Source organism: Polyodon spathula, chromosome 1 (genome assembly GCF_017654505.1).
Source record: "Polyodon spathula isolate WHYD16114869_AA chromosome 1, ASM1765450v1, whole genome shotgun sequence".
NCBI lineage: Eukaryota > Metazoa > Chordata > Actinopteri > Acipenseriformes > Polyodontidae > Polyodon > Polyodon spathula.
Window position 1 is genome coordinate 103,598,889 of NC_054534.1, and position 16,766 is coordinate 103,615,654.

Sequence of the window (16,766 nt, forward strand, 5' to 3'; positions counted from 1 at the left end):
AGGCAGAATCATCCATGTGCCACCTTTCTGGACTCACAGCTCTTTTCATGACTGATCAACCCATGGATTTGATGCAGCTCGTGAGGTGAAAAGGTTCATGGAACAGATCGAAGAAGCACCAATAGGGATAGACAGGTTGAAGTCCTTTTCTGCTCATCGTTCAAGAAGAAACCACATTGGAGATGTTTCTTCTGACTCTGCAGTTGAAAAACCTTGGACCTGGGAAGCAGAAGATGAGAAGGCAAGGTCTTTGTGTGATATCTAATATATTGTGTTTATTAAAAAATGTTAGAAAGAAATCAAACAAAAGAACGTGTCTTTTTATTGAGTTGTAACAGGAAGGAGGCTGGGTGCGAACAGGTGATCTAGCACTCCACATGCAAGAATCTTAACCACTATGCAAAAGAGCTGCGCTTGTCTGCCATTGTGGTTTTAAAACTTTTAACCTTGTCTCATCTAACAGACGGGATAGGACCAAATGAGTAATAGCAGTGTATCACACAACACTACCCTTTACAGAGCCACTGAAAAATAAGAGCAAGATTCACACAGGTTACTGAGAATGTTGTGATTACCGGTATATACTTTGAGGTGCTATTCCATGTTTGCTCAGCCAGGATGCAAACCTATGATTCCCAAGACCGTATGAGTTACCCTGCACAGCACATGGTTCTGCTTTTACAGATATGACACTGCGGGTCCCATAGTTAAAGATAATTAGGAAGTGATGTTCTCTCCCTGACTACTCTGGGATACATTCGAGAAACAAGACGACATGAGGGAAGTGTCACATTTTTGATTGGCATTAAGATAGTTTAGCAATATATGTATATTATTTTTTATTTATGACATGCTCTTAATGGGAATAGCATTCAGCCCTCCAGTATAAGCACAGTGTTTGGGGATGGGGCAGTCGTCTGGTTTACACCCTGTTTCTTCAATCCTTCCACTTTAGACCATAGAACTTTAGACCAGAACAGGAGGCATGCAAGTTAAAAGCAAAAGATTCAAAGATGATACGATAATTTTGGTTTTTTTTTAGATTCTTGGAATGCATGTGTGTTTGCATCTCTTCCATTGTTCAAACACCACCATTAGATATAAAGTAAGTAAGGGATTTTATATATATATATATATATATATATATATATATATATATATATATATATAAATAAAATAAAAAGTCCTACGGACATCCATCAATCCTATATAGGGTACTGTCTATAGTGAGCCCACTAGTAGTTCAATAGGAGGTTATACCGTTATATGAAAGTAGCAATTATGTTATACAATGTTTTGCATGGCGTGTCTGATAAACCAGACACCTAAAACTATGAAGCTCTGTTGGTTAAATGGCCTTTTGGAAAAGGGATCGTAAATATTATCCACATTTTCTTAAAATGTATTTTCTTACCTGTTATGAACATAAGAAAGCTTACAAACGAGAGGAGGCCATTCGGCCCATCTTGTTTGTTTTGTTGTTAGAAGCTTATTGATCCCAGAATCTCATCAAGTAGCTTCTTGAAGGATCCCAGGGTGCAACAACATTACTGGGGAGTTGGTTCCAGACTCCCACAATTCTCTGTGTAAAAAAGTGCCTCCTATTTTCTGTTCTGAATGCCCCTTTATCTAATCTCTATTTGTGACCCCTGGTCCTTGTTTCTTTTTTCAGGTCGAAAAAGTCCCTTGGGTCGACATTGTCAATACCTTTTAGGTCTTTTTCATAGATTCCTTCTTCAATTTCAGTATCTGTCATATGATATTTATAATACACATTTTTATTGCCTGCGTGCAGTACCTTACACTCTATTAAATGTAATTTGCCATCTAATATGCTATCATCTGTGCACCAGGTTTTTGTTCTGTTTAAATTTCGGTCATTGTAATACTTAGTGGCTTACTAAGTAATGTGCTTTTCCTGTTTCTGATAAAACTCACAACACCTGAATTTCTGTATGGTAATATCTGCCCCATCAGAGTTAGTGAAGAGAAAGTCTCTCAATGTTATACCTGCATGCCTATTTCAGAAGCAGGGAAAGATACATTCATTAGTACACCAGGTATATAATAATACAACAAATACTGGAGAAGGATACTGATAACTTTACACATACATACAGTATGTTTGTTTTCCATAAGGGCCAAACATATTTTACATTTACAAATAATTGTGTTTATATCGTGCGAGATTTTTTTACAGATCAATATTTATTTTTTAAAATAAAGTTGACTGAATAAGGGCTGGAACACGGCGGCAATAGAATGACTGTGGTTTCAAATTCAACTTGCAATCTGTATGTGTGACCTTGAGCAAGTCATTTTTTGCTTCGTTCTCACTGCATCAAAAAAGCTTGAAAAAAAAAAAAAAACGTGACTGGAGAAGCTAAACAGCTGCTGTCACGTCTTTGAAAATGAATAACCTAATATAACATTCCGTCATAATAAACACCAAATATACAGGGTATACAAAAAAACACCCCAACTTCTGTAAACAGTAATTTTCTTCCAGTGCTGTGGCTGTTGCTAAGGCTAGCTGTATCCAATGGGAAAACGGAACATGAGTTGTTAAGCGACTGGAATAAAGATGCATGTCGAGAATTTCTCGCCGCACACATTCTGGTTGGTTTGAAGTGCTGTTGGTCAGGGTTTGGGGAGCTGTATGTGATTTTAATTAGAGTCTTGTCGTATCAATCACATTGTACCCTGTACGGATTGGTGGAGTTGCTACGAGCTGGCGCTGGACTTGGGGTGGGTTTTGGGGAGGGTGTCCTCTCAGGACGGAAATGGCGGACGGCTTCGCCCAGGTTAGGAAGAAACGAAGAGATGGGCAGTTAGAAAACAACAACCCACGGCATTCAAATCCTTTAACATTTTGTCTAGATTCCGTTCATTTTCAAAATGGATTCAGAGAAGAACGAAACAGAGTCGTGCATTGAGTTAAATATGGTGGAGGTAAGTGTTTACTACAGTTAATTTATTTCAAACCGACGTGATTTATAGTTAGAAGTCAATGGTGAATAAATACTTCGACAATAACTCAAATAATGACAAATTGCAGGTACAGTTTTGCAAGTGAATATTATTTCCTCAGTGTGATAAAGTAGTTCTGCGAGTTGGATTTTACTGTGTTTGGTACTAGCTAGCTGCAACTCGATGATAATGGGATTGCACCAATTCAGTTTTTGCAGTAAATTTAAATTGGTTGTTATTAAATTACAAGGGATTCTCGTAACATGAAACTTGAAGTATTCGCTTAAAAATGTTACTGTGTGTGTTTATTTTAGTAAATGCATTGACTTTTCAGTCTCCAGCATTTTATTATCCATGATTAATTTAGCGAATTTAGACCTGGGGTGTCCAATCACGGTCCTGGCGGCTCATTCCAATCCAGGTTTAATCCGGTATCAGGTATTATGATACAATTAACTAGTTCAGGGTCTGGATGCAGAGTTAAGTGGTTGAGTTAAACCATTTACAACAGGGTTGGAACAAAGACCAGGTGGAACACCAACTTTGGCCATCCCTGCTCGTCTGTATTGTATTAACTGTAGAGCAGATTGGACACCTGCTATTCATAATCTCATATTCAGCTGTGATGAAACTTCTCTTGGAAATTCTTTAGCACACACATTGTTTAGTGAACAGGATCTTCATCTGTCACGCAAAGCTAGGTGTTATATTTCATAGATTTATGGTGACTGTGGGTCAGTTGCAGTGTACCAGTGACATAGTCCACATCAAGTGGATTTAAATGCAGACTAGAAAATCCTGCATATCTGTACTAACCTAATTCTGATTGCAGGGTACCAAGCAGATGATCCCACTAATTGGTTACTTATTATTGGTAACTAATTAGACTTGTGGTTCCCAAACTGGTCCTGAGGACCCACTGTGTCTGGTTTTCATTCCAGCTGAGCTCTACTTAACTATCCCCTTGATTGAATTGATCATTTGCTGAATTAGACATTTGTTGCATATTTCAAGTTAGCTGTAACATTTTGTAAGTAATTTCAACTCTGCAACTGTTTAAAAGTTGAAAATAATTAGAAAGGTCTATGCAAACTATCAGTTCAATTAAGGGAACCACCAAGTTAGACCAATAATGCGGACTAACCTACAGCTATGGCCAAATGTTTTGCATCACCCTGTAGAATGAACACATATTGCTTCATAAAGTCGAATGAAACCTGCTGAATAATGTTAAGTTAATATATTAAATGACATTCTGCTTTGTAGTTTTCGATTATACTTGACAAATTGAACATTTCAAAATCGAACATGAATACTGTACTACTATAATGGCTTCCGGTAGACACATAATTTTGTTTCTTTGGTTACATGATGTTAAATATAATATCTTGGTTATATAGATAGTTTTATTTTTTATTATATCTTAATTCTAAAATTCTAGGTGATGCAAAACTTTTGGCAATAGCTGTATAAACCCTCCTTTATTGATCAGATATGGGGAATTTAGTGTCATATGACACACAAAAGGATCCCTGTACAAAAGACATTTTATTACATCAAAAATATTTAAGTAAAAACAAAGTAAGTCATGTCTTTTTATGCACATTTCAAACTGGCAGTTCATACTTGAATTTAAGCTGCCAACTGCTGCATAAGCACAGAAAACTTTAATTGCGTGATAATGGACTATTAGTAGTAGTTAAAGCATATTAACTGGAAGGTAGGCTACATGATTAAAACGTTTAGTTTAAACATAGGGCCTATATATGTGCAAGACTTTTATTCTCACAGATCTGACTGCCTAAACGTGACTGACATAAATGTACAGAATAAAGCTTTTAGATGTACTAGTCATTTCAGGGCGAAAATGCATCTGTCTCTGCAGTAAAGCCTTACGATGAGCAAGCATACTAAGTTAGTCCTATCCTTCACAGTACTAAGTTAATCCTCTTGAACAGGATCATCACAAATCTAATTTGGTATACTGCAATCAGGGTTTTGTTTAGTCTCATTTAGTGATGATCCGGGATCCTAGTGCTCAATTTGCTGTGGAAAAACATTCATTTTCCATGCTGTCAGAGAATTTTTAGTTTTACATTTGCAAAAAACATGCAAGGCTTTTTTGGTTGTTTATAATCAAATTACTTATATAATTAACAACACTGCCAATTTTGCTTTAAATGTTGTAAACATGTTTGTTCAGTAAAACTGCTTCTGGTAAACGAGACACTCACTTTATGCTGAAACGTAGCTGCAGTTTACTTCAGTTTGTTTTTACTACTGAACAAGCTGTTTTAGCCTTTTATTTTAGTTGCAGAATAATGCTAATTTTTTAAAAAGAAAAAAGTTACTGGAGAATTTTATTGCAGATTGATCAAAATTGCAATTATTTGTATTCTGTAAAATGAGCTTACTTTAATTGAAGTCACTGTTAGGCCTCTTCACACACACTGCAGTTGGCGCGACAACCGTATATGCTAACGGCATTCGCTGCAGTTGTTTGTTGTCCACACACCCTTTCATTACTGCAGTGAGTGCTGTCCCTGTTTAAACAAACAACTGAACTCAGACCACCATTATACAACATTTGTTAGGTTTGTGTGGCGACAGCATGGAGGCTGTGTTTTTGTTATGCTTTTTAGAAGAAAGTACAGCACGTAATTGATCGAGATGCATCTGCGCTCTTCTGTAAAGCCAGCGGAGACACCGGTTTGCTTTTTCTGCATTGCTAAAACAGCGGTGATGATCTACAGTACCATGACGATAGATCGAAACATTTGGGCGATCTTCTGACCAGAAGGCTGGTGGGAACGACTTGAGTGGTCTCCAAATGACTGGCTTGAAAATGCATGCATGTCTAAGGAGTCGTAATATGCGTGTTTGTCATTTACATCTGCGACCTTTCCTGGAGTGCCAACACACACAGCTGAGACGTTTGGTATCGGTGGGTACACATTGTCCCATGTTTATTCAAGATACAAAAACCAAAGATTTATTTAATCAAACTGTACTTTGATTAAATAAAAAAGTATATTGTATGTATGCACTATTTACTATTCATCAATATTACAAATTCAGCTTGGCTCATCAGGCACATAAAATATATGTTTTTAGCCATGTTTATCACACAAATGTGTGATAAACGATGACATTATTACTTGTGCAGAAATCCACGATCATCTACCGCGGTTGTTTTAATGCAGTTTTAGTACACACGCAGTTGCTGGCATTAAGTAACCAAACTGAATTATTAACAGAATTCGCAACTTGTTCCGAACAGTATTAAGTAGTGCAGCTGTTGCTGCCTTTTGAACAGAACCGTGCGAGTACTTAAAACGTATTAAGAGCAAAGATGAGCTCACAGCAGCATTTATGTTGTGTGTACAAGGCCTTAGTCAATTAAATTGGCTCAAATTAAAGCAGTTGAACAATAACACATAGTATGTCCCTAAAATATCTATTCCAATTCCTTTAAATGAATTGATTTTAAAAAGGTTTTCAAATTTGAATTGAAAACAGGAACTTGCCCCAACCCTCCACGTGACCTTACTGTTTTCAGTGATGATCACCAAATGCTTTTAGATATTTGCACTGTTGAAGTCCATATATATAGGTTATGACTGTGCCCCCACCACCCTGTATAAACTGACCAGTGACTGCTTTTCTAACTATCATGTTTGCAGACCTTCCTGTTGCTTTGAATGGCCCAGCAAAGTGGCTCAAAGTGGTCATTTTGTGACCACTATAGCCTACGTCGGTAAGATAATCCATAGCCTGTGTGGATATACCCTGGCTGAATTTATGTTCTTCAACATGAAGAATATGAAAACAAAGAAAAAAAAATGCAGCACAATGTTCAAGGTCAAGAGTGTCAAACAGCTGGAGGGCCGCACCGTCTTCTGGCTTTCTCCACCCGACTTAATTGGTCAAATTATTTGATTAATTGGACAAATTTACCACTTATCCCCAGGCCTCAATGTTTTATATGTAGTGCACCTTGATTCAAGTGCATTTTTAAAATCCTCAACTGTAAAAGACCTTGATTAAATATGAAATGCATCCAATTGAACAAATAGTTAAGTTAAGAGCTTAATTGAGAGCTTAAGTTGGAATGAAAACCAGAAGACCCTGCAGCTGTCGAGGACTGGAGTTTGACACCCCTGTTCCAGGTACACTTTGCAGAAATTCCTGATGATTGGTCATTGCAAATCCCAAAGGAAATAAATGCCCCGTAACATACTGTGTCAGGGAAACATGCCGATTAATTAAAAACATCTTTCTTTTGAGAAATCCCTTGAAATTTCCCAATTTAATATCTGTGTCTGTAACATCTGGTACAGGAAGTAACTACTCTCACCGTATCTGGGTTAGAATAAAAATGGTTTAATATAGGGGAGCCCAAGCTGAAGGCATGTCCTGTAGCTTGATCACTGATTAAATTCAGTCTTGCTTTTCTGTATTTTTCCAGGCCACAGAGTTTTGTCCCTGAATCAATACTTGGCTGCGTTCACAGATGCTCATCCGAATGTACTGCGGCAGGGCTGAGAAATAGCACAGCAGTGTTGTATTTAGACAAAATACTCTCTCTCTCTCTCTCTCTCTCTCTCTCTCTCTCTCTCTCTCTCTCTCTCTCTATATATATATATATATATATATATATATATATATATATATATATATATATATATAAAATCTCTCTCTCTTTTTAAACTGCCAATCATTTCTGAAAGTTATTTACATTACAAGTCCAGCAGAAATGGAGATATTTCTCGGATGGGCTGTGTTCACTCTGTGATTTCTCATGAGCAGTGCATCGGTACTGTAGCACTTTTACTGACAATTCGAACTTTACAGATTTTGTTAGCAGTTTAAATGCCTGGTAGGGAAGCCTGTTGAATGTTAATATTGTCAGTGGTACGTTGAGCTGTACGACTCGCTTTATTTGTTTTAAGACAATTAAAAATGGTAACTTAGCCAACAGTAATAGCTTGTTTATACCATGTGACTTTTGATTGGCCAGTAACCTCCATGTCTGTTTGGTGGACTACGGTACCTAGCTGAAATTATGAAATGGCGCAATTTGGAATGGTTGTGTACAACTGTTTATTTTTTGGAAAGCCTTGTTTCCATTCATTGTTTATTTAGCAGCCTTTCCATCTTAGAGTGTAAATGTAGAGATAATTTTGTATTCTAGTATTTCTGGATTTTAATGAGAGAAAGGAAAAGGAACAAGTAAACTTAAGACTGAAGCAAAAATTCATACTTCGAATTGTCACACGTGAGCCTAAAAACCCTTCCTCCCTTGTACAATGTGTGATAACCTTTTTGAGTGAAAGGTGTATGTGGCAGAGATGCATGGCTCTTTGATAGGATCAGCTTAATTTCTTTGAACTTTCCCCACTGATGGGAATGAGAATGTAAAGACGGGTGCCCCACTAAGAAGGTTTAAGGTTTTTGCAGATATCGGGCTTTTAAAGACTGTCGCCCACACCTGTGATGTGCAGAAAGGGAATTTGAATCTTGCTGGATGAGCTGATCTGCTGGATGAACTGGATGTTGCAAAGAAATTGTTAAAATACATTGTTCAGGATAATGTTATAATATACACCTATAGTTATGTTAAATGGTTTTATATTTTTTTCTAGTATAACAGTAGAGAGAATTATTTGTAAGGTCTGTATAATCCTGTGTATTCTGATTGTGTCACTGTGGCAGGCTGGCGAGTGGAAAGAGGCCCAGAGACAGACTGCAGTTCAAAAAAATAACTTTTATTATAAATAAACACAAAAATGAAAGGGCACAAGGGCCAATTTAAACACAAAGAAAGACAAAAAGCAAAATTTACAAAAATAACAATCTCCAGGCTGGGCAATGCCTTCACTGGATTCAAGCTTTCCAAACAACCAAAAAAAACCAACCTGCTTCCTCAGCTCCCTCTCCCCAAATGAGAAGCAGAGGCCTCCTTTTATATCAGGTGGCTGGGCGCTGATTGATCGTTAATCAACCTAATCAACTAATCAACCCCAGCCACCTGAACATAATAAACCCAGGCAGGTAGGGGAAGTTAACCCCATCTCTGCCAATTTAAAGGGCAGAGCTTTGCTCTGCCACAGTCACACTAACCAGAAAACATCTGTGAAATGAGCTAAGCTGTCCTTGTCTGAGAGCTACCGGTGCCAAGGCTTATAACCTTGAGAAGAAAAGGAGACGCGACCATTTCATTTAATTAAATTAGAAAAGTCTTCACTGTGAAAGTTCTTATCAGAAAAGCAGTAAATTTAATTGGGAAGAAGTTTGTAAGCCAAAAACCAGAGCCTGTCTATATTGCAAAGAAAAACAACCTTTGGACAGAATTACATTTGAAACTAAAAGGAGTGTTGCACCTATTTGATTGCTTTAGTTTTGTTGTAACAGGAAAACTGTAAAGGAAGAAAACAAGCATCTAATTTGCTGGCTTGTGAGGTGTGTTCATAGTGAAGTTTCTTATGTAGAAAAAGTGGTAAGCTTGATTTGGAAGCAGTCTTTAAGCATTGTAATCTAATTGAAACAGAATAGAAGTGTTAAGGTTTTGCTGTGATAGAGAACATATGTATTCATTACAGGAAAACTCTTAGTTTAAAGTGAAAGAATCAGTACAAGCTGTGATCAAATTTTAATAACCTTGAAAGCTACAAGTCTGTATTAAGTACACAGTGGACATACTGAAAAAGGGCCATGAGTGAGGCAGCTAGACCTTCAGAGATAAGGGGAATATGTTTTGACATCCAAACTGAATTGGAAACAGCCTGCTCACCAATCAGTTAAATGTTCCTTCGCTGTGTGTAATCTTTTATATGGTGTTTTATGGTACAAGAAAACAAAGTTAATTATCTTATTCTCATTATCCATATAACGAGAGCTTAGTTGCTTGATATTAGGATGTAAGTTTGTCTTATCTGTAGAGATACCGGTCTGAGAAGTTTTTTTAAATCTGGCCATGGTATGATTTTATGCAGTGAATTTGGGGAAGTGCTTACTGTTGAGTTTTGTATTGATTACAAAAAAAACAAACAAAAAAAAAAAAAAAAAAACAATAACTCTGGTTAGAGAGAAGGCCTCTCGGAGTCTTTATCTATAAATTGTCCAAGGTCTGTTGAAGTGGGGATTTTTAGGTAGAGAAGCCAATTTTGTTGAACACACACTTGTAGCTGCAATGAAACCAAGTTTATTAAAAACACATTGAAGTGGGTTTTTACTGTTGAGGCTGGAATAATTAAACACAGCTGATATTGTATATTGAAAACGTCTGTCTATCTATCTACTTGTATTTTAACAGTAATAAGGACTTTGTAGTATTGGTAATATGTTATCAGTTTGAAGATTTACCTCACATTTTTGAGATTTGGAGAGGTAGCAGACATGAAATCATATGCAATTAATTTTTACAGGGACTTTTTAAATATATTGTTCACTTAAAGGTAAGGGACATATTAGATGCTTTAGGATTTTTAGTGGTGGGTGTTTATTAGCTTTTCGCATGTCAAGCCCAAGGGCAAAATATGTAATACCATTATTGTTTGAAGTGTTAACGCTGTTAAGTTTGTAAAGGCACTGGACCACCCAGATTGCCTATGAACTGGGATCTGACATGGTCTGTAACCACTCTATCCATTTTTAAGCATTTAGTAAACCGAAGGAGTACTAATAATACTCAAAATTGTTGAAACTTCAGATTGAATTGGTCTGTGTGATTTATTCTTGATTTTAAAGGTTGTCTAAGGCATCACTCTGTAAGCCAGTATGTGAACTATGCACTTAAGGGTCTGAACCGTCTATATATCTCACTGTTAGCCTCCCCTGGGTTCTCTGATCAAGAACCAAAGTAGTGCTGGAAGTGACAGAGTTTTAGCTCTAAGTTTTAAAAATCCTTGACTGCAGTCTGTACATTTGTGATCATGTAACATGTCAATTGGTATTCAGCAATAATCATAAAAATGCAGAAGGATCTCACTTAAAATTACTTAATATAAAGGCATAATGATGTATGTCCGTGTCAGGGCAACCATTTTGTCTCAACATAGTACTGTAGCTGCATTGGCCAATCTGTCCCGTCAACTCAAGTTGCAAGTGGGTCACGACAGTGTGAGCCTGTAGACATGTGCATCATATATAGGGTATGGTACAGTACGGCACCAAGTGAAGATAGAGCAGCTGCCCACAGTTAATTTATACGATGTGACTCTACTACACAAGGTGATGTAAATTCAACATGTACAAGTCTTTTTCACTGGGGTTTAACTTCCATGCAGTGGATTTGTTGTCATAATCAAACCAACTAGCTGGATTTCTAAAGTACCCAAATTAGCGACTTTGCGAAAATATTGTTTTAAATCAGTCATTTTCAAATTGCCGGTAGTTGTAAAATAAAATAAACCCTATCAAAATAGATTCCCTTATACACTTAACTGAAATTTGTACTATCCAAGTCATTTGGTGATTGCTCATTTGAGGCATAAAACTGATACAACAGTTTTATGCCTCAAATGATGGGGGGTGGGGTGGACTTTGTTTAGAACAGTTAATCCAAAATAAGCCGTCTGATTGTTTTTGGAAGGATGTGTGTGTTTTTTAAATCAAATTCAAAGTACTGTATCAGAATTAGCGTGTGCATGTATCTTCACTGAGTCGCACCAGGGTTTGTTGGTATTGGAGAAAGTGTTAACTTAGCATTTTGTTTCTCCCAGTACCATGGAAGCAGAGGCCAGCCCTTCATAGCCAGCCCCAAGTACTGCCCTGGGGTGAATAAAAACAGCGGCTATGAGTGTGAGACGGGCCACTGCTGTGGAGAGACTGGGTGCTGTACGTACTACTATGAGCTCTGGTGTAAGTTTCCACGTAGCATCTTGTCAAACGCACTATTGACCTTGCATTTGCAATAAAAGTAGCACTAGTATTAATGAGGGTTTTCAAACTGTTTAAAGGATGGGGTGTTAATGATGTTTAACCATTACTAGAAGGTGTTTATTTATCTGAGAGTCATTTTTGTAGCACATGTAATACTACCGGGCATTATTGATTGATTGACTGACATGTCTGTAGTGGCTCTGTACACATGCCCTTTGTTCTGCAGGGTTCTGGCTCCTCTGGACCATCCTCATCCTCTTCAGCTGTTGCTGTGCGTACCGTCACCGCCGGGCTAAACTGCGCATCCAACAGCAGCAGCGGCAGAGGGAGATTAACCTGATAGCCTACCATGGAGCCTGCAATTACCCTGCATCCATGCTGGACCTCAGTATGTGCCATTGTTAACTTGAATATGAATGAAATGACATCACTTCAATGACCATACATATTTTTAACACTAGCACAAAATAACAGTTACAAACTATGTTTAGTAATATAATTCAAGAGCAGTCTTGATTCAAATGTTTTATATTATTATTATTATTATTATTATTATTATTATTATATATTATTATTATTATTATTATTATTATTATTTTAAAACACAATTGGAAAAGCAATTTAAAATCTGGTATATTCTAGTGACATTGCCTGGGGTTCCACATTGCAAATCGGTGAAAATAGCTTGCCTTTCCCTTGTTTCCAAAGGATATTAAAGTAGGCCAAATGAGTATAAGAAAACAGAGTAAGACTTCAGTAGGCCTACTTTCATAAGTACAAAAATCTAAATATTGAGCACTCAAGATTGAATTAAACTTCTCCTAATGTAACTCCTATAGTGTGTGTGTGTGTGCAGCATCACTAACATTTTTATGCATTACATTCTTACAATGTAATTGAAGAGACTTTTGGATTTTGTCTTTGCAGGTTTCTTGGCCTCGTTCAAGCTACCGTCCTACGAAGAGGTGGAGGCTCGTCCCAACAGCCCTCCCCCGCCCTACAGCACTGTTTTTGCCCTCCAAGGGGGGCAGTATGCCCACCCGGGGCCCAGCGGCATTACATCATCCCAGAGCTCTGATAACTACACCAGCTGTTCCTGCGAGTCCTGCTCAGTCTCCTCCCCAAGCAGCACCTCCTTCTCTGTGCAGGTCACCGACGAGACGGACACCAGTAACGCCACCACCCCCAGTGAGGCGGGGGACTCCAGACCACCCAGTGCCTCCACAGCCCAATCTGATCCCCTGGGGGCCATGGCTTCACAAGGGGACCCACCAGAGGAAAGTGCTGCCAATAAGAGCAGCACAGAGCAGCAGTCTCCCAAAGCGGCCCAGTCACCACCCAAGCATGCGCTCTTCTCTTCCACCGTTGACTTTTTCGAGCCTGAATTCCACGCCTGCTGCGGCTCGGACATTGAGGAGGAGGAGGAAGAGGATACAGAGGAAAGCCACTTCAGACACCGCAGGCTCACTGGAGATTCCGGGATCGAGGTTTGTCGCTGCCAGGTGGAGAGTGAGGAAGAGGATCTTGATGAGAACAAGGAATGTGCGGTTCGGGAGACCACATGCTTCCTGCATGACAGCTCGGGGTGCTCCCACAGGGCCGATGCCACTCAGCCACAGTGTGGGGAGACAACGGGCCAAACGCAAGAGGAGTGTGCCAGTCTGTGCACAGCTGTCACCCTGCAGCTGAGCGGGGAATCTGTCACAGTGGAGTCAGTGTGAGGTCATACTATTTGTGGGGCTAAGTTAGTGACCATTTAAGTCTGTGAATGTATTCCAAGTGTGGAAATTATGAGCCCCGATGGCGACTCGGCGGCAATAACAGTAGTGGCTCTTGAGCTTTGTTTGTGAACTTGCCCACAAATCAGAATAAATAATGTTTTAAAGGGGAGAAAGAGGAAAAAAAACAAAAAAAAACACAAGTGTGTGATCTAACTTGTGCATTAAACAAAAGGGTAGTGAAAATGAAAGTGAGCCTTTGCTTGCTCATTTACATTCATGTGTTTTAAAAACCAACAATGAACAAAGGGTTTTAAATGAAAACAAAAAGAAAACAAAGCAGTAGTCAAACTAAATTTGCATTATTTGGCTTCCAGAAGTCACGCAAAGAATAACACCAGCTGTTGGCGTAAGCATCATTGTTAGTACCTCCCTTGTGTTAATCCGGGGTGTCGCACATTGTTTTGTACCCTTCTTGTTGTTAAGCATATACTTCTAACCCCCCCCCCTTTTTCTCATCTAATGTAAAATAATGTAGTTTCTCATTAATGGTGAGGTGGTCGTGGATTAAACCACTTGTTCTGCTTTTTATAACCAAGCTCTTGTATTATATGAACCTTGTGAAAGACTTCAATCCACCTGTGCTATGCTGATTTATCATTCTGCTGGAATAAAAGCAATAATATACTCTATTTTTATTTTTTTTAAAAAGGCATTTGGATGTTTATAAAAATCTAATGCTATATTTTGTATTGAACTGCAAGGATAGATGTGTGTATTACAAAACAACAACAAAAATACATATTCTGCCCCATGCTTCGCCTCCTAGCTGCTTAAGGGGCGTGAAGGGAAGGGTACTGCTTTGCAAGACAGTGAATGAAGCATCTGAACTGAAACATTGCTAACGTCAACAGCACAGCAATAAAGTTGAATGCAAGAAAACACAAGTTGCATTGGTATCCTGTATTTGAAATAATAGATTAGCTGGATTTGAGAAGATTGTTAGAAAATCTTTCAAAATAGAAAGTACTTTTCTACTATACAAAGGTAATTTCTCCATGGTACTGTAAATCAGCGTTTTGTGTGCACACATTTCTTTATAACGCCATACTGAATGCCATTCTCCGTAGGACACTTGAGCAAAACCATTCTCCTTGCAAGGTTACACTGGAGAAAACAAAGCATGCAGCTTTAAAACAAATTTTATTTTTAATGGTTAATTTTTAAAAATGCATGCAAAATATTAGATACCCAGATTTAACTAGCAATCTGTTCATTACCTAGATGGTGATTTTAATGTGTGCCCTGCATAATAAAAAAAATAAATAAAAAAAAGTTGGTTTTCTTGTACATTGATACCAGAATCTTGTACTTTGAGCAAATGAATATATATAACATATCTTCAAGCTACCTATTGACTTTGAAAGCCTGGGCTGGGATACAGCAAACTAGCAGCCGTGCACTGTGGTGGAAACAGTAATATAAACAAAAATGGGTCATTTTTCCATGAACTGTATGAAAAGAATGCATAGCAGACTTTCTCTCCTTTTCTGTGATCTGTACACAATTGTTTTGTTTATACCAAGTACAGAATAACGTAAGATTTATTATTTAATCTCAATGTTAATACAGCTGCATCCCTGCTTTTCACGAAGTGCCCAGTCACATCAACTCACAATATCTGCAGTGTTGCCTGTCACTTCTCTGCCAGTCTTAGTCAGCTATTCGCTTTGATCAGCCGGTCCATATCTAACCAAACTGCAACCGGTTTATATTGCTGAAATAACTGGACAGGTGCACAGCATTATCCTGTGTAAATGTAACTGCTGACGGGGTTGTCTAACTCACATGGATGAATCTCTTAACAGCTTACTGTCACTTGCCTGTTGATGAGCTTTAAAAATATGTAGGACTTTCTTCACTACTTAAATAATCAAGACCTGCATTTTACGACACAGCTCTTCCTTGATGACACAGTGCCCTTTGTGTAACAATGCATTGTCATTTTCCCTGTCTGCCAATATTTGGGAATTCTATGGGATTTATTTGCCCTTAAAGGGACTGTTCACAAATTTGATAGAGGTTCAATCAAAGGTTTTAATTAAGTAACTTAATTACAGCTTTGTGAGTAGGGATGAGGAGCGCACTGCTTAAATCAAGGTGTACTTGCAGGACAAGCTTTTACTTTATTGTATACGGTACAAGGATACATTCATATGAAAAAAGAAGCACTGCTCAATAACCCATTTGTATTTTGTTAATTAGATGTTTCCTGTGTGTGAGTATACTGTACAGCAGTGTTGGCATGATGTTGTTCTGAGCGATAGCGTGCCAGTGTGTATCATTGTAATAGCAATGCACGCTTTATGTAATTCTTTTCTATTCTGTGATCGTGGCAACAATCCAGAAGCTTTTAAAAAAAAAAAAAAAAAAAAAAAAAAAAAAAAAACATTTGCGTAGTACAAAATTACAGAACAGTACTCCCCTTTTGACATCGGAGTTGAATGGGGCACCCTGGAACTGTCACTTGTATGGTTGTTATGACTGAGGCCTCTGGATGGTTTTCATATGAGAAAGGGAAGAGTTTGTGACTTAAACAGTGTGCTCCCAAAACTACTGCACAGCTTGAGTTTTTTATTTTTTAAATAAGTAGCGTAAAGTATGTCAGTGGTAAAAAATATATATTACATAGTTAAACTTTGTAACCGTGTTCCATGTCAGTAAAAATAAACTGTAGAAAGAATCTTGAAGGTCAAGTCATCATTTATAACCACATGCTGCTGCAAGTAGACTAGGGACTTAACTTTGGTGTTACTATGAGCAATGGGGAAAGTTACTGCAAATGTTTTAATTGTAGAAAATAAAATGTCATGATAGACACTAAGCAATTAAAGTTCAGGGACATTTTATTTTCAAACAGTGATCTTGAAAAATGAAAAAGAAAGTTAAAACTAAACAAATAACAAACCAGTAGTTTGTTTAGATTTGTTTAGTTTTGTCAAGATTGTTTAGATAGCAGTTATCAGGAGGATGTTTATTGTGCTATATTCTTGAGAAAGAACTTAAACTCTAGCCTGTTGAAATGGAGACAAATCAAGCAATGGAACAAATTGTCAAGCAACAGATTGGTCTGACTTGGCATAGCAGGAAGCTGTAAACGTGTGATTGGCAAAAAATGTGTTCTGAGGGACATAA

The 16,766-nt window shown here is 37.9% G+C and overlaps 1 protein-coding gene across 1 annotated transcript; it reads left to right on the plus strand.

The window, feature by feature from the left end:
- Positions 1-2,747: 2,747 nt before the first annotated feature.
- LOC121325781 (WW domain-binding protein 1-like) lies at positions 2,748-15,265 on the plus strand. Its single transcript, XM_041268785.1, has 4 exons — positions 2,748-2,952; positions 11,694-11,832; positions 12,080-12,241; positions 12,781-15,265. The coding sequence occupies exons 1-4, from the start codon at positions 2,899-2,901 to the stop codon at positions 13,572-13,574; spliced, it is 1,149 nt and encodes a 382-aa protein (XP_041124719.1). The 5' UTR covers positions 2,748-2,898; the 3' UTR covers positions 13,575-15,265.
- The last annotated feature ends 1,501 nt before the right edge of the window (positions 15,266-16,766 follow it).